At 52.9% G+C, this 16,502-nt stretch overlaps 1 protein-coding gene across 3 annotated transcripts in view; it reads right to left on the bottom strand.

Moving 5' to 3' along the window:
• The window catches only part of Tcof1 (treacle ribosome biogenesis factor 1), a 35,285-nt gene that overhangs the window by 5,349 nt on the left and 13,434 nt on the right, over window positions 1–16,502 (bottom strand). For 2 of the 3 annotated variants that reach the window (XM_031365781.1, XM_031365780.1), the window contains exons 7-20: window positions 15,820–16,053; window positions 13,652–13,864; window positions 13,302–13,514; window positions 13,011–13,208; window positions 12,742–12,891; window positions 12,349–12,570; window positions 12,080–12,256; window positions 10,260–10,367; window positions 9,899–10,084; window positions 9,599–9,805; window positions 8,387–8,494; window positions 3,872–4,058; window positions 2,848–2,966; window positions 303–525 (exon numbers count right to left, since the gene is read on the bottom strand). In XM_031365781.1, coding sequence (XP_031221641.1) covers window positions 303–525; window positions 2,848–2,966; window positions 3,872–4,058; window positions 8,387–8,494; window positions 9,599–9,805; window positions 9,899–10,084; window positions 10,260–10,367; window positions 12,080–12,256; window positions 12,349–12,570; window positions 12,742–12,891; window positions 13,011–13,208; window positions 13,302–13,514; window positions 13,652–13,864; window positions 15,820–16,053 — 2,545 coding nt within the window. The remainder of the gene's footprint in view (window positions 1–302; window positions 526–2,847; window positions 2,967–3,871; window positions 4,059–8,386; window positions 8,495–9,598; window positions 9,806–9,898; window positions 10,085–10,259; window positions 10,368–12,079; window positions 12,257–12,348; window positions 12,571–12,741; window positions 12,892–13,010; window positions 13,209–13,301; window positions 13,515–13,651; window positions 13,865–15,819; window positions 16,054–16,502) is intronic. The other variant, XM_031365782.1, reaches the window with a different exon arrangement.

Genomic DNA, 16,502 nt, shown 5'->3' on the forward strand with positions numbered 1-16,502 from the left:
GCCTTCGAGGCCTGGGTCTATGTTCCTCATCCTCCTATTGTTCACCCATGCTATCTGAAGCACCTGGCCTGTCACATGTGAACGGCATAGTTTCCCCTTCTGGTTCCCCTGTGTAAGGGAAGCAGAGTCCTGGGACTTGGGGCCTTGGTACCAAGAAGCTGCCAGCTGTCGAACAGCAGCCAGTTCTCTGAAGTAACAAAGTTATACCAGGGATAAACAAGGCCAGGGTGGGGCGAGAAGGCCAGAGCCGATACTTCTACCAGGCTGTGTTTCATCTCCTGCCCTCTCTCTGGGAACCTCACCCAGCCTGGGGGCTGACTTGGACATCTTGGGTTTCTTGGCATCCTCCTCGCTCTCTGAAGACGTGTCACTGCTGTCCTCCGAGCTCCTGGGGGTCTTGGGGTACCCTGGGGTAAGCTGCGGCTTCTCAGGAAGTTTGGGTTTCCCGAGCTTGTTGGTAGCTTTGGGCTGGACAGGTATGCTCTGGGGAGGTGTCACGGGGAGTGTTTCCATGGTGCCGCTAATCTAGTTTGATAAAGAAAGAGTACAAGGTGAAGTTATAGCGAGAGGGACATGACAGGCCAGGCTCCATGTGGGAAGCACTGGCTTCCCATGACTTTCCCGTAGCTCTCTGGTGGGCACTGCAGCTCCTTATCATGTACCAGCACACTAAGGCCCCAGGGAGGTAAAGTTAAGAGCTGGTGGCTGGACTCACAACCATGCTGGCCTTTCACTGATGTGGAGCAGAGAGAACCCAGTCACACAATGTGGGAGGAGAGTGGGATCAATATGGTCCATGCAGGTCCTCAGACACAAAGCACCCAAAGGCCGACGGGAAGCACGCACGCCCGCCCGCTCATGTTGAAATTCTCAGAAGCATTCTGTCTTTTAATGTGACCAGGGGCTGGGCTGGCTGGTTAATGTGCCCCAGTAGTGGGATTATAACCCCCTGCTACCATGCCTGGCTTTTTCCTGTGGGTATGGGAGAATGAACTCACCCCACCCTGCCCCATGCTTACTGGCTTTTTTTTTAAAAAAAGATTTTATTTATTTTCTGTAATATGAGTAAACTGTAGCTATCTTCAGATACATCAGAAGAGGGCACCGGTGGTTGCTGGGAATTGAACTCAGGACCTCAAGAAGAGGAGTCAGTGCTCTCAACTGCTGAGCCAATTCTCCGGCCCTGATTACTGGCTTTTTTTCTTTTTTTTAAATTTATTTATTATATGTAAGTACACTGTTTTTCAGACACACCAGAAGAGGGTATCCGATCTCATTACAGATGGTTGTTAGCCACCATGTGGTTGCTGGGAATTGAACTCAAGACCTTCGGAAGAGCAGTCAGTGCTCTTAACTGCTGAGCCATCTCTCCAGCCCGATTACTGGCTTTTTAAGAAAGAGCTTTCTTAATCCCAGCACTTGGGAGGCAGAGGCAGGCGGATTTCTGAGTTCGAGGCCAGCCTGGTCTACAGAGTGAGTTCCAGGACAGCCAGGCTACACAGAGAAACCCTGTCTCAAAAAAAAAAAAAAAAAAAAAGAAAGAAAGAGCTTTCAGCACCAGTGGGGGAGAGACACAGGGTCCCTCTGTTACCCACTGATGGTATGAGGAGGCCCGGAGACCCACAGCTTCTCAGAACAGCATCTATGCCACTCTGAGCCAGAAATGTCTGGCGTGGGTAAAAAGGCAGGGAGGTTTAAGCAAGAGGAGCCCAAAGGCCGAGGTGGAGGATGGAGGAGCCATTGCAGCTGCAATGATGGGTACCAAGTAATGAGCTATCGCTTTGTTCTCTAATCCAGGGCCCAGGCGCAGCTGCATCTCCAGTGGCCATTGCCAGTGTCTCTTCTGGGATGTGTCCCTGGCTAGGTGGTCCCTCACGGCACCCCTGCTTCCCACCCTGCCAGCAGTGAGGAAGAGCACACAGCAATAGACGAGCCTTTGCTAAGTCTCCCGTAGCTGCAGACACAAAGCCTGACCCCCTTGCTACTTCATCTTGCCTGCCCTCTGTGGATCACCTAGAGCTCTAGTACCTCTGGGTTCCCTTCCTGCAGGGCAGGATCTGCTCACGTTCTCAGAGAAGCCTTCCTCGCTTGCCTTTTCCAAAGCAGGTCACCCATTATTCTCTGTTGTTCTGTTCCCTTTGCAACACCTAGCAGTTGGTGACAACTAATTTATGCTGCTTTCCCTGTTTAATGGCTGTGTCTTTGCTGGCTTAGGAGCTCCATGAGGGGCAGCCTCAGTGCCCAGCAAGGCAGACGCTCAGCACCATCTCACTGCCCACTGGTCCACACAGCTGCCCCTCAAAGCTGGGAGGGGCTTCAGCACAGCCGTCTCCTGCCCCTCAGGGTGTTGGGTGTGCAACGGACTCTTCCTTCACATTAACAAACCCCACTAGGCCTACAGAGCAATGAACTAGGAGCTGGAGGACCCAGGTTCTGGTCTGGACCAATCCTAGTGAGATGTGCCCTCAGTTTTATTTAAACATTGTCCACTAATCTTGCCCTAGATATTAACAATGCACTGAAGTGCGGTGGCTAGGAGGAAATGGTAAAGTCACTTCCACTCTGAATACTAAGAGAGGCAAGCGACTCATATTCAGTTTCAGCATTTCAAAACCAGAAGACGACTAATCCACAGTCCGCCAAGCCGGGAAGACAGGGGATTCCACTTGCCTTTGGGCTCCCAGCCTGCTCTTCCGGACAACACCATGGGGATTTGGTAGCCTGGCTCCAGGCCTTTATGACAGTGCCGGGGGCTGGGAGCAAGCCACCCACTGGCATGCGACATGAAGGCGCACATCACAGCAGCAGAGAGTGACCCTACCACAGCCCTCTCTTACCCGACAGTACCTGAGTGGATGCTGTCTTTGGTTTCTTGCCTTTTGGCATCCGACTAGATTGCTCACGCTTGCTGGGTTGGGGGGCTGTTCGTGAGAGGGCTGCAGGTGTTGTCACATTGGTTCTGATGGCTGAAATGGAGGAGAAGGGGCACGTCAGGATACAGAAGCCCCCTGACTTCCCAGCAAGGCATCAATCACCACAAACCCTTCCCATGGCCCTGTGCTTAGTTTAGGGATCATAAGGGGGATCCTGGCTTCCCAAGCCTTCCAAGCGGCGGCTGTCATCATGTCATTTGAGAAGGCTGCTGAGGCAGTGATCCCAAGCCGTATCCTAATCTCTTCCTCTTGAGCCAGCTATGACTCCTAAGCAACATGCTGGACCTCGAGACTGCTCACAGTTAGGGATCAGCGGGAGAGCTGCTGGGTGCTGATGAAGATGTTTATCTCAGCCCAACACGATCTCATGTGCCCAGTATGTACTAGCTGAATAAACAGCAGTATTTTGCTAACAGTAAGAATCTTGCTGTCCATACTTAATGACAGAAATGTCACAGTGTCCTCACATATAACTGAAGATGTTTGCGCTACCAGAGGGCCTCGTCACATACAAACACACTCAGTCACCTTAGGTTCTGGGACAAGAACAAATAAAAAATGTTACCCGTCTTCCTTTTCTATGCTAAGGGGATGGATGCTCATTGCCGGGCTAATAGCGCACCCCACTGCCAGTTGGCTATAGCAGAACTCTGGTTTAGACTAGCCTGGTCCCTGTAGCTTCCAGCCACCAGAACGCTCTGGCTTTCAGGCTTGGAGCCAGCACACAGAAGCCTTGAATATAATTCCTTCAAAACGAGACGGATGGGCAGTCCTCATCACGACACCAATGCAGGGCCTAAGGCTGAACCCCCAGTCCCTCTCACCAATGCCTCTGCTAGGCCACCTGCTTAGTGCCTGGTCCCTTCTGGTTTCAGCGGGGAAGTCATGTGTAGCAGGGGCCGTCCTGGCTGAACAGAGTCCCCTGCAGTGGCACTCACCATGGGTGGAGGGTTGTGTGGCAGGAATCATGTCCTCGTCCTCACTCTCAGAGGAGGAGCTCGGGGCAGTGACGCCTGAGGCCTGGGCCTTCCTTGTGGTGTTCACAGCCTGGACTTGTTCTGGGGTAGGAGCTGGGACAGCTGGGCCACGGTTAGGGTTGACAGAAGCTGGAGGGGATTTAATCGCCTTGAAAAACAAAAATGGAAAACCCGATTCTGATTAAAGGCTTGGTCAGGGGAAATGGGTGAGGGATGGTTTTTATAGGGCAAACTTCAAGGAGCTGGGGCCTTCCTGGCCCACCCCCACCCCATAACAGCCGACACCCAGCCCAGCCCAGCACTTCAGAGCTCAGAGGAGCCCAGCTGACCTTCACAGTGACCCCAAGGTAAGCAGTACCCACCCACTCCACTGGCCTAACGGGAAAGCCTTAGGTCCAGAGAGGAAAAGACAAGTGCCTGGGCCACAGAGCCACATAGGATGCAAGGCGAGAGCCGGAATGTTTAATTTAGCCTCTTTCTTCTGGTGACATCAGATGGCCACCTGCTAAGTGGGGAACTCTAAAAAGCATTTCCTGTAGCTGCCTGACTAGATCTCATTTCCCTGGAGTCTCCCTATCCCTCCCCCCAGAGACCCCCAACAGCAGCCTCCCCGAGATGTGGTCCAGCACGCAGCCCCCAGTTACGCTGAACTAGTTTCTTTAGAACACAAAACTGCCTGGGGTAACCGGGTGGGTGGGACGGGTAGCCCACAGCCAACAGCTTAGAAGGCTTGAGATGGTAATACAGTATGTGTGGCTCTTATTTGCTTTGAGGCGGGTTTTGCTATGTAGACCAGTCTGTTCCTGAATGAAGAAATCTCCCTGCCGCTGCCTCCAGTGCTAGAATTAGAGGAACAGATCACCACACCCTAACCTGATTTACACTCATGCTTAAACAGGACAAGTATAAAAAATGTCACTCATCAGACAGTTACGTTGGAGAAACAGGCACGAGGCCTGGTGGTCGGTCAGCTTTCTAGTGGTGGTGCTGTCTTGTGGCTCTGTTCACAGGGACTTGGAAGACTCTTACAATTTAAGCTGCATACTGAAATCCTGATGGGTGACACGACAGGCCTGAGACCAGCTTCAAAGTCAAGGACACAAGTAGAATGTGCACAAAGCCAACCTGCTCAGGACCAGGATGGCTGAGGGTTGGGATAATGTGTAGGGTTCAGTTTTACTTCTTTTTTCTTTTTGGTAATCCTGAGACAGGGTCTCACCACATTGGCCTCTGACTTTTTTGTTTGTTTGTTTGTTTTTTGAGACAGGGTTTCTCTGTGTAGCCCTCGCTGTCCTTGAACTCAGAAATCCGCCTGCCTCTGCCTCCCAAGTGCTGGGATTAAAGGCGTGCTCCACCATCGCCCGGTGGCCTCTGACTCTTGATATTCCTACCCTGTCTCCTGAATGCTGGGATTGCAGACATGTTCTAACATGCCCCGACTCACTATTTCACCTATGGGCCTGCTTTGCATCTTACTGAGATGGCAAAGCAGAGGCAGGTCCTAGTACTGGGAAGGCCTGTTTGGCAGGGAACCAGATTCCCAAATATGTCACCAACACACCAGGGGACTCTAGATCTATTTCCTTTCAAAGCCCCAGCTGATAAAGGCACAGAGACAGTAGTTAGGAAACTGGAATTCCACTTGCTACTTTCCAAATGCCAATGCCAGTTGAAGGCTGTTTGTGCTCTGGCTAATGGGAGGGCTACCTGAGGGGCAGCCGGGTCTCTGTCCACTATACCCTCCTGCCTGCTGTGCTTCACCAGGCTCCCCCCGCCCCAGGGGCTGTGAGACAGAGAGAATGCAACAAGCTTAGCACTATGGTACCCACCAAGCGTGGCTGCGCTCAGGCCCTTCCTACCCTGCCAAACAGCTTCCCCCGCGGCTGCTCTGATCTGCCACTTCCAGAGCCTTTCTTCCCACGTGATGAGAGGGAGAAGGATGGAAAGTGGGAGAAGGCTTGCGGTGGAGGGAGGGGGATCTATATATATGTGAGAAGACAGAAGAACAGATTGTTGGGGACCAAGAGAGGCAGCAAACCCACTGAGGCAAACAATAGCGTCTTGGAATGTTAAAAGCAGCTCCGCAGCACAGCCTCCTCCAGCCCCACCTGCCCACACCACCCCATCCCGATGCAGGGAGGGCAGGCGATGGAGGAGGCAGGAGGCATCGGCCTGGCTGATGAGGGTGGGCTGGGCACAGGGGCAGTGCTTAGGTCTGCAGCACTTCTGTTCTTGACTCTGTGGTAGATGCTGTGTGTGGTGGCTGCTGGTAACCACAGCTGGGTGTGATCACCAGGGAAAGCACGAAGCCCAGCTGTGCTCTGACCAGAGAGGCAAAGCAGCGGAAGGGGACAGTACCGCCAGCCACCTGAGCACCTCACCTCGATTCCCTGTGGGTGTTGAGGGCACAGATTAGGGGACGGGATACCCTACCCATTTGCGGGAATGATGCTTACAGAAAGCAGATTCGAGACCTCCTTGGCGGTGCCCACTGCCTGCTGTCTTAGCTGGGCTCATATCTACGTGCCCTTATTCCAGTTAGGCTGGGACAAAGTGGGAAGGTGGAGCTGTGTTATGGGGCAGTCACACAAGAGCTTCTCTCAAAGCAGCTTTGTGTGGAGTGTGTGTCCTCAGCACTGGGACCCACCCCAGAAATACACACACACACACACACCACACAGAGAGAGAGAGAGAGAGAGAGAGAGAGACACCACACAGAGAGAGAGAGAGAGAGAGAGAGAGAGAAAGAGAGAGAGAGAGAAAGAGAGAGAGAGACAGAGAGAGAGAGAGAGAGAGGGAGAGAGGAGGAAAATGATTACTCCCTGGGGCTGATCTTCCCCAGGAGACTTAGAAATGACATCTTCTGGGGATGCAGCTAAAGGGCTGGAGGTTTACAGAACCCAGTCTTACTCAGAGCTGAGGCCAACACTCTCACAGAGGACAAGCACCTTACCCAGAGAATTGATTTCAGGTCCAGGGCTGGAAGGGAACTCTCTGGGGACCAGGCAGGAGTTTCTTTTAGACCCAACCATGCAAGCCTTGACAAATTACTAAAATTTAGAGTTTTACAGGTTTACAGTAACGATGGGGCTCATGGTGCATGGATGTAGTATGACACATGGCTATAACAGAATGGATCAGCCATACTACTTCATATCAGCATTACCTCACATGGCCACTTCTCTCTTATCTGTACCCACCCCAGGTCCCAGCTTGAGGCTTACATTCCACACAATAGGGCTGCGCTGTAGGAACCTGGGATCAGAGCTGGGCAACTGCTGGAGTACACCGCCCTTTCTCCCACTGACAGGCTAATTACAAACAACCAATCAGATCGGGAATCCAAGGAAGGAGCATCTCCAGTGGTCAACAGAGAAGTGCTCTATAAATGCCCAATAATGACAGCAATCATGACTAGGCTAGGACTCTCCCAGGGGGAAAAGGCAGCTTCTCACAGGGTGCGCCCGCTTCCTTGAATTCTTTCTGAACCTAGAAAACTACTGGCTTTGTTTTTTCAAAATAGAGACCCCAGATCTTCAAGACTAAAGGACCTCTTTAACGTTCAACTTCAGCATAAAAATCATTTTAATTGTGCTAACCCCACTCACACAGAGAAAAACCAAGGCAGCTTTCCTTCCCAGCTGGTATCTGTACTTTGGGAGTAAGGAGGTGCCGACCGTAGACTCCAGAGCCAGAGGGCAAAAGCCTAGCCAGGAGGTGGGCTCCGGGGAAGGAGGAAGGAGGAAGGAGGAGGTGCAGACTGGCAGAATTTAAATGTTCCCTGAGCTCTCTCGGAGTTACAGGCCCCTCTCCTTCAAATGGAAATACCCTGATCCCTCAGAAAGAGAGCAGTGCTGTCTCTACAAAGACCTGGGTTCACACAGAGCTTGTACCCATCCTGTTAGCTATATTGGGCCCCTGAAAGTCAGAGAAGGAGTCCTGGACCCTACCCTTGGGAACAAGGCCAGGCTGGAGTGGGGACCAGCAGACAATGAGAAGGTGCCACGAGTTACATAGGCCTGACCTGGGGCGAGGCCTACAGATTCCAACAAAGGTTGCATGGGAGGATCTAGATCCCCAACGGTCCCTGGGGACCAAAGTGGCTTGGGCAGCAGTGCTCTGGGTTCCTCAACCTTTGTCATGAGAAGATAAGGGGCCTCAATCCCTGGCCTGCCGAACAGGCAGCCAGGACAACGTGCCCTCCTAACAGTGCTCAGGCTGGGGGCTGGGCACCATGACCAACTCCATTTTACACAAAACATCCGAGCCCTAAAAGGATCCTGGCCAGCGTGGCGGAGCCAGGGGTGTGAAGCCTGCACCCTACCACACCAGGAGTGTATCAGAAGACAGCTAAGAGCTGTGAAGTGCTGCCTGCATGTGGTGAGACTATCCCTGAGGGAAGCTGCACCTTCTTACCAGCCAGCAAGAGCCTGGCTCAGCCAGGGGACAGGCAGCCTTTAGAGTAGCTAAGCCTACCTGGCCAGATGGCAGATCCTCACTGCTGCTCTCTGAGGACTCTTCTATGCTCTTCTCTGGGGGTGCCGGACCTGAGGCTTTGCTTCTGGCAGGTTGGGAGACACCATCCTTTGGAGGGGATGAGACAGCACATGACAGGGGAGGTTCCCAGTGAGGGGGAAATGCGGCTTCAAGCGGCACTTCTTGGGCTCTGATTCTCCAAGCATGGCCTTCTGCATACGCTTTCTAAGAGCATGCTTCATGGGCCAGGTGGTCCAGAGCCATAGAACTTTCTTTTTTTCTTTTTTTAAAGATTTATCTATTATTATACGTGGGTACACTGTAGCAGACTTCAGACATGCCAGAAGAGGGTGTCAGATCTCATTACGGGTGGTTGTGAGCCACTATGTGGTTGTGGGGATTTGAACTCACAACCTTCGGAAGAGCAGTTGGTGCTCGTACCCACTGAGCCATCTCGCCAGCCCCCATAGAACTTTTCAATCAGTGAGGAAGAGCTGGTGGTGAGCCAACTCAGGCAAGGCCCAGGGAGAGCTCTATGTCTCCCTGCACGGGTAGCAGGACCAGGTTTCTCAAGAGAAGCTAACAATATCTTAACTTGTATGGGACATTTCCTCAATTTCTGTAAGGTCATGGTCAGCTGAAACTATAGGGACTATTTTTTCTGATCTTGCTGCCACCTCCCTAAGGTGCAACATCAGAGGCCATCACATATCAATTCTACCAGACTGCCTGAGCTCAGACTGGAGTTTGTCACCCCGAACAGAGCCAGCCAGCCCCACTGCTCTCTGCAACCAGGATGAGAACTGGACTGTGGTTTGGGTAAGAGACAGCTTCTCTTTCTTTTCCATTCCTGGGGCCCAGGCTTCACTGAGCCAGACAGGCTCTCCTGAGACAGAGACTTGCACCATAGCCCAAGCTTCCTTGTGACTCTGACAGGGACAGGATGGCTTCAGATCCCTCAGCAGAACCTGGCTCAGCTTGCATGGGACTGCTGGAGAGGCCCTGGGAGCTGTAGGAGTACCTAGGATGTCCTATACTAGAACGTCCTTGGTTTGGGACTTACGGCACATTTCGTCCAGGGACATGGGGGGGCACCTGGAGGCAAAGGGTCCTGGAGTTAGGGCTTCTACCTGTTCTTTCTCCCCACCAGGGCAAGATCTGCTTAGGAATGAAGAGTTGGCAACGGTGGCTCTCGGGCCTGGCAGACCTCACCTGGGCTGGGGTGGTGGCTGATGGCATCTCTCCGTCGCTGTCAGATTCGTCACTACTGCTCTCTGAGTCCTCTGCCTTCCCTGCCTGGGCCTGAGTAGCTGGAGGCCCTGTCTTCCTGGCGGGTCCTGGATGGGCTCCTTTTTTAGGAGATTCCTTGGTAGGGGCTGAGGCAGCTCTGACCTGAGAGGTCTTCCCCACAGGTTTTATCTGGAGAAACAGCAAGGGGAGAGGCATGAAGAACTGTGCCTATAGGCCTGGGCCAAAACACACGGTGCTCTAACCCCAGGTCCAGCTGGGTACCTGGGCTGGCGTCTCTTCTTCACTGTCAGACTCTTCACTACTGCTGTCTGAGTCCTTCCCCGCGCCAGCCACGGGCCCCTTCTGTGCTGCGCTTGCCGTCGCCCCTGCTTTTCCCACGGCTGGCACAGACCCCTGGCCCCTTGCAGAGACGGTGCTGTTCTGCACGGTGCTTACAGGTGGCTTCCCCTGAATCGAGAGGTGGCAGTGGTATTGGAGGAGGAAAGGATGGTAGTCAACCTTCTACTAGTGTGTGGCTATAATACCACAGAGGGTGGGACAGCGTGTAGTCCACGCTGGATCACCGAGGGACCCCCTTTTAGACCTTATCCTAACTTGTTTTGTGGTTTCTGGTCCCACTTGCCTTGGATGAAGCAACCACAGCGGTCACTTTTCCAGATGCAGACGCTGAAGGTGCCTTAGTGGGAGGTGGGCTGGCTTTGGCCTGAGGAAGTCTCCCCAAGGGTGTGGCCTGGAAAGAAGGAAGGGAATTAGGAAGGTCAAAGGGCAACAGAGCAATAATCAAAGAACACCAAGCTGCTGCTGGCCCTTCCTTCCAACGAACAGCAGCGTGAGCTTAAGAAGTTACTCATGCCAGGTATGGTAGTGCATGCCTTTATCCAACACTCAAGGAGGCAGGGGCAGGCATAGCTCTGTGGGTCTAAGGCCAGCCTGGTCTACAGAGCAAGTTCCAAGACAGCCGGAGCTTCGTAGTGAGACCTGATTCCAAAACCAAAACCAAAACCAAAACAAAGAAGCCACTTAATCTTACCAGGCCTCACTTTCATCTCTATAAAAGGAGTGTAAAAATAAAACATATCTATGGGATTTCTGCAAAGATTAAACAGACTACGTGTTTAAGTAGTCTAACTGGCGCTGACACACACTCAAATTCAGCACTGTCAAGCCTTTTAAATATAATCCTATCCAAACACAACTGTTTTTAAGGTTCCCTTTCAGCCAGGCTCCATGTCATCAATTCCCACTATACAGAATGGAGGCTGAATACTATATAAAATCGTAAACCTGTCTTTCTTCTCCCTGAAATGCTGAGAGAGCTGGAGCTCAAGCACCCATCTCAGTCCACGAACTACAAACTGAGCAGGCTATCAGAACAAGATAGAGACATTGTTTCTGCTTAAGCTCATCCTCCCCAAGACCCCCCAAAATGTCAGGGTGTCCAGCTTGTACAGATCCACAGGGATGAGTGACAGAGGAGAAACTATTCCAGAGTCAAGTGCTGACTGGAGATGGAACCCAGGGCCTTGTGCATGGTAGGCAAACACTATACCACTGAGCTATGGCCTCAGGCAGAGTAGGACAGACCCTTGATAGACACTGAGGTAATTCGGTCAGTGTGAAACAGAGAAAGGCGTCCAGCACATTTCAGGCCCCGACTCACTCAGATATCAAGGAGCTCCAACTCCCAGTGCCTCTCATGTGCATGGCAGAGTTAGGACTTAAGGAAGGTCCCCACAGCGTAGACTGTGACAAGCTCCTTTTCATTTCCTGCTTCCCCAGGAGAGGTGGTGTGCCTCTCAACTCTGCCACCAGCAGCCTAGCCCACTGCCAGGAAGGCAGGTCCCTGGGCTTCCAGCAGGTGAGGCCCTACCCGTACCCACAAGGGTGGATTTCTGACAGACAGGAGTGTAGCCAAGGCCCCAGGAATAGAGCTGGACTGGAGCCCAGCTAACCTGGCTCCTGGCCTCTGCTACTTAATCCTGCTTGTGGTGCGACCCAAGCCAACTTTCTTGGCTTCTGCATAGGCTGCTGCTTCTTGGCCTAAAGAGTTTACTCTCTACTTCACCAGGTGACTTTCAGTTCCTTACAGACATGACATTCCTCTTAAAATATCTGAGGTACCATGCTTGGCTAGCTCCACTGCACACCCCAGAACAGTTCCACCTATCCTGCTGTAATGGTGTGTGTTGTGCCACACCTTGCTCTAGGTGGCACCTTCCTAAAGGGCTAAAGCCATAGACTCCTGCCTAGAGTGGCAGTGGACAGAGTGTGTGGGGTACACCCAGATGTGTGGAAACCTAGAACCAGGGGGCTCAGGAAACAAAGGGCAGGGGAACTTGAGACCCAGTTGAGTCTGAGCCCCAGGATTCTGTGCTCCCAGGGCCGAGAGCAGCCTCAGGTGAGCCCATCCTCTTGGTTCAGGCTGGTTCCTCCCTACCTCACCTGTGCTGGGGTCTCATCCTCTTCCTCGCTGCTGGATTCTTCCTCGCTGCTCTCTGAGTCTCCCTGAGCCATAGCTTTGACCGGGGCAACGGAAGGTCCTGTCTTCTGAGTGTGTACTGGGGCCATCCCTTGTCCCAAGGCAGCTTTCCCTGGGAGGCCCTTCCCCCCAGACTTCCCCTAGAATGATGGAAGGAAGAAAGGGTTTCTGGATGGCCTAAAAAGCCCCACCGGGGCTGGGAGTGAGCCCACCCGGACAATGCAGGCCTTACCTGTACCCCAGCAGTGCTGGGAGCAGCTCCTTTTGACTCCCGCTCAACAGAAGAGTTCACATCTGTCCTCTGGGTGCCCTTGGCCAGAGCTAGGGATGACAGGCTGGCTGAAGGAGTCACTTTTCCTGCCTTAGAATGGGAGGAGGCACTCGCTCCTGTAGCGGACGCAGAGGTGCCTTTCCTAGGGGAAGTTTTCATCTGCTTTCCCAGAGTTGGTTTGGCCTGTGGAGAAAGTGCAGATGAAGGTTGGAGGAGCTTCCTGGACTCATTCGTTTTTGAGACTCAGCTCCCCCAGGCCTCCCTACTAGCCAGAACCCATGTAATTCTGAGAGGAGGGGTTTCTGACTGGGGCGGGTCAGACCATCCGGACTGCCTCTCTTCCCTGGTCCCCACCTGAGCAGCGGAGGCTGCTGGTGCTGCCTCCTCTTCACTGTCAGTCAACTCCTCACTGCTCTCTGAGTGGTCTTTGCCCGTGTCAGTCTTGACCTGGGTGGCCACAGGCCCCACCTTCTGAGGGGAGGCCTTTTTTCCCGGGAGCTTTGCCTGGAATGAGATCAGAGGGAGCCCCTGTTAGGAGACAGGCAGCAACTAGAGACCCAGACGACAGAACCTGGGGTGTAGGGCCATGCAGGCTCCTGTGCTGAGACCTTTGCAGGACTTACCTTGGCTGGGCTCACAGCCCCATCACTGTCCGACTCCTCACTGCTGCTCTCTGAGTCCTCGGCTTCCTTTCCCGTTTGGACCTTGAGAGCTGCTGACCCCGCCTTCCCAGGGCGAGGTGGGTTGGCACCTTTTTCCGATGGCCCCGGAGTTACAGTGGAAGCAGGTCTGGCTTGTGGGCTTTTCCCCAAAGGTTTCCCCTGTGAGTGACAGAGAGGAAGATCAGGGGAAGATGCTCTGGTTTTGAAGAATGAGGCCTTTCTAGGCAGAGCACAAGGCCTCCCTGGCCTTACCTTGGCAGGACTCCTAGTCAGAGTGCCAGCTGCTGGTGCCTCCCCACTGTCACTTTCTGACTCCTCGCTGCTCTTGGCCTCCAGCTTCCCTGCCCGGGCCTGGGCTGCCACAGGCCCTGCCTTTCCAGGAGTGACTGCAGGAACCCCTTTCTGGGACGATTTGGCAGGGGTTGAGGTTCCTTTGACCTGAGGGTTTTTCCCGGAAGGCTTTGCCTGGTGTGAGAAATTGAGGAGTAAATCAGAAGGCAGATGTGTGCAGAGACCTGACAGGAGCAGGGAGCCTTTCAGAAGGGACAGGGGCTGGGACCAGCTGAGGAGACGGGTTGGCAGCCTTCGGGTCTAGGCTTCACCTGAGGAGTGGTCACAGTGACTGGCATCTCATCCTCACTGTCAGAATCGTCCTCACTGCTGGTTTCCGTATCCTTCTCTGGCCTTCCTGCCTTGACCTGTGTGGCTATGGGCCCAGACTTCCCTGGGCTTGCTGAGATGGGTCCTTTCCCAGAGGTCCCCTTGGCAGACGCTGAGGCGGCTCTGACATCGAGACCTTTTCCAGGGGCCTTTACCTGGTGAAGGGCAAGAACAGTTCATGCTTCTCTTTCAGTCCCCGGGTGGTTCCAACAGGAAAAAGTCCAAAGGCTCTGCAGATACCAATTTCCTTTCTCACCTTCGCTGGTGCCCCAGCCACCCCAGCCATCCCAGCTGGCCCTCTGCTCCCTGGGCACTGACCGGCTGCACACCCTTCCAGTACCAGAGCACCGCTGACTTCCTGTGGGTCATGACCCCTCTTGGGGTCATCAGATAGCCTGCATATCAGATATTTACATTTTGATTCACAGCAGTGGCAAAGTGGCAGTTATGAAGGAGTAATGAAATGATTTTACGGTTGGGGGTCCCCACAACATGAGGAACTGTATTTAAACTTGAGGGAGGTTGAGAAGCATGGTTCTGGATCCCGTTCCCACATTGGTCTCCTCTTTATCCACTCTCCCCATTGTTCTCAGTCAAAGGCTCACTACTGCCTCCCAGGTTTGGTAGGGTGGCTACAGGCCCCGTTTTCTCATGACGGCCTTGTCCATTTGGCCCTAAACTTCCTAGAAAATAAATGGCTTTGGACCTTCTAAGACCTGCTGCGTGGAGGGGCAGTTATTGTACACAAGCTGCATTCAGCTCTTCTCTTCAGATATGAACCAACACCTACAATGCAGCCCCAGGTGGCCTGGGTCTACCCACCCTGTAACTTGTCTCCGAGCTTTAGCACCCAGCTGTGTCCAACTATGATCAACTGCAGGTCTCCTTCCGGTCCTTCCTTGGCCACTTCATGCTGTCAACCAACTCTTCTCTAACACCTTAATAACTGCCATGTCCCCCTGACGCCTGGTCCTGGATATGGACCCCTTCACATCTTCCTCCTGTTCCAAGTCTAAAGGCTTTCTAGTCCATTCTGCTCGTCCCGGCATGCATGCAGGACCATGAGACTCCTATCTAAATCGCTCCATGGGAAAGGTGAAAAACAAGAGAAACCAAATAGATTCTCTCTGGCAGTTGCCTGCTCAGGGTCTGGTTTGGCTAGAAAAGTTAAAGAGAGAACCAAGCCCTTGAACGTTCTCAGGACTCACTGGGCATGTGGTATCTGAATACTTGGTGTGTCTCCCCTCCCCCTTCCACTGATGGAAGTCTTTGGAGGGATTAGAAGGCCTGGTTTTGTTAGAGAAAGTGGGCTACTGGCTTTGAAGGTCACCTTTTCTCTGCTTGTGGACCAGTTTTAGGCCTCTAGCTACTGCTCCAGCCCCATGCCTGACTGCCGCCATGGTCTCAGTCATGAAGGTCATGGAACTGTAAGCACCCAGTTGAATTCTTTTATAAGTTGCTTTGTGGGCTGGAGAGATGGTACAGAGGTTAAGAGCACTGACTGCACTTGCAGAGGTCCTGAGTTCAAATCCCAGCAACCACATGTAATGAGACACAACGCCTTCCTCTGGTGCATCTGAAGACTACAGTGTTTGTTACTCATATACAGAAAATAAATAAATATTTTTTAAAAAGTTGCTTTGTGATGATGTCTCTTTGAAGTAATGGTAAATTTAAGACAGCATAATAGCACATGCCTATAACCCCTGAATTTGGGATGCCAAGGTATGAGGAGAATGAGCTAAAGGCCAGCCTGGGCTACAGGGGGACTAACTCAGAATGAAGGAAGCTTCGGGTCTCTTCCTAGCAGCTGTGCTGAGGACAGCTACACTAGCCACACACGGAAACCAGACACATAATATAATCACCAGAGTAGGTGCAGGACAACCCCCAGCCCCCAAAGGCATCAGCCACTCTGGCTGCAGCGTGGGCCCAGTGGATGCTGCCATAGGTACTGAAGCCCCCTGGCCAGTTGCCACTGTTTTCCAACTTGCCCCTACTCTTCTCCCTCTCCATAAACTCTAGAATGGGTTCTCTTCAGCAGGAATACTTCATCATACAGTGGCTTTGCCAGCATCAGGGGTCACAGGCAGTGGGTCCCTGGGCTCACCTGGCTAGGCAGACCAGCAGGGGCCTCATCCTCACTGTCTGAGTCCTCCTCACTGCTCTCAGACTCTTCTGCTGCTGCTGCCGCTGCCGCTGCCGCTGCTCCAGCCCTTACTGGTTTAGCAGGTGTGGGCGTCACACTCCCTAACTTGGTAGGGCCTGGGGCTGTTCTTGCTGGAGGATCCTTGGCAGGGGCTGCTAAAGCTTTGCCCTGGGGTGGTTTAGCGGAGGATTTCACCTAGAAGCAGGAAACAGAAGCAGCAGGTGAAGAGCCTTTTCCCCTCTGTGGTCATGCTCTGTGGCAACTGGAATGGGAATGGCCCCATAGGCTCCCAACTGGGAGAGGTGTTTGCCCAGCTAGGGGAGGTGCATCACTGGGGTCTCTCTGCCTCCTGCTTGTGAATCTGGGTTTGCGCTCCAAGCTCTTCCAGCTCATGTGTGCCTTTGCTCTACCACCAGAAACTCTAACCTTTTGAAACCGTAAGTTTCATTGAAGACTGGTTCTGACAGGGACTTTAGAAACTTTTAAAACCCCAAAGCCAGCTGGGCAATGGTGGCTCACGCCTTTAATCCCAGCGCTTGGGAAGCAGAGACAGGTGGGTTTCTGGGTTCAAGGCCAGCCTAGTCTACAGAGTGAGTTCCAGGACAGCCAGGGCAACACAGAGAAACCCTGTCTCGAAAAACCAA

This window comes from Mastomys coucha, unplaced genomic scaffold, assembly GCF_008632895.1.
Source record: "Mastomys coucha isolate ucsf_1 unplaced genomic scaffold, UCSF_Mcou_1 pScaffold13, whole genome shotgun sequence".
Lineage (NCBI taxonomy): Eukaryota > Metazoa > Chordata > Mammalia > Rodentia > Muridae > Mastomys > Mastomys coucha.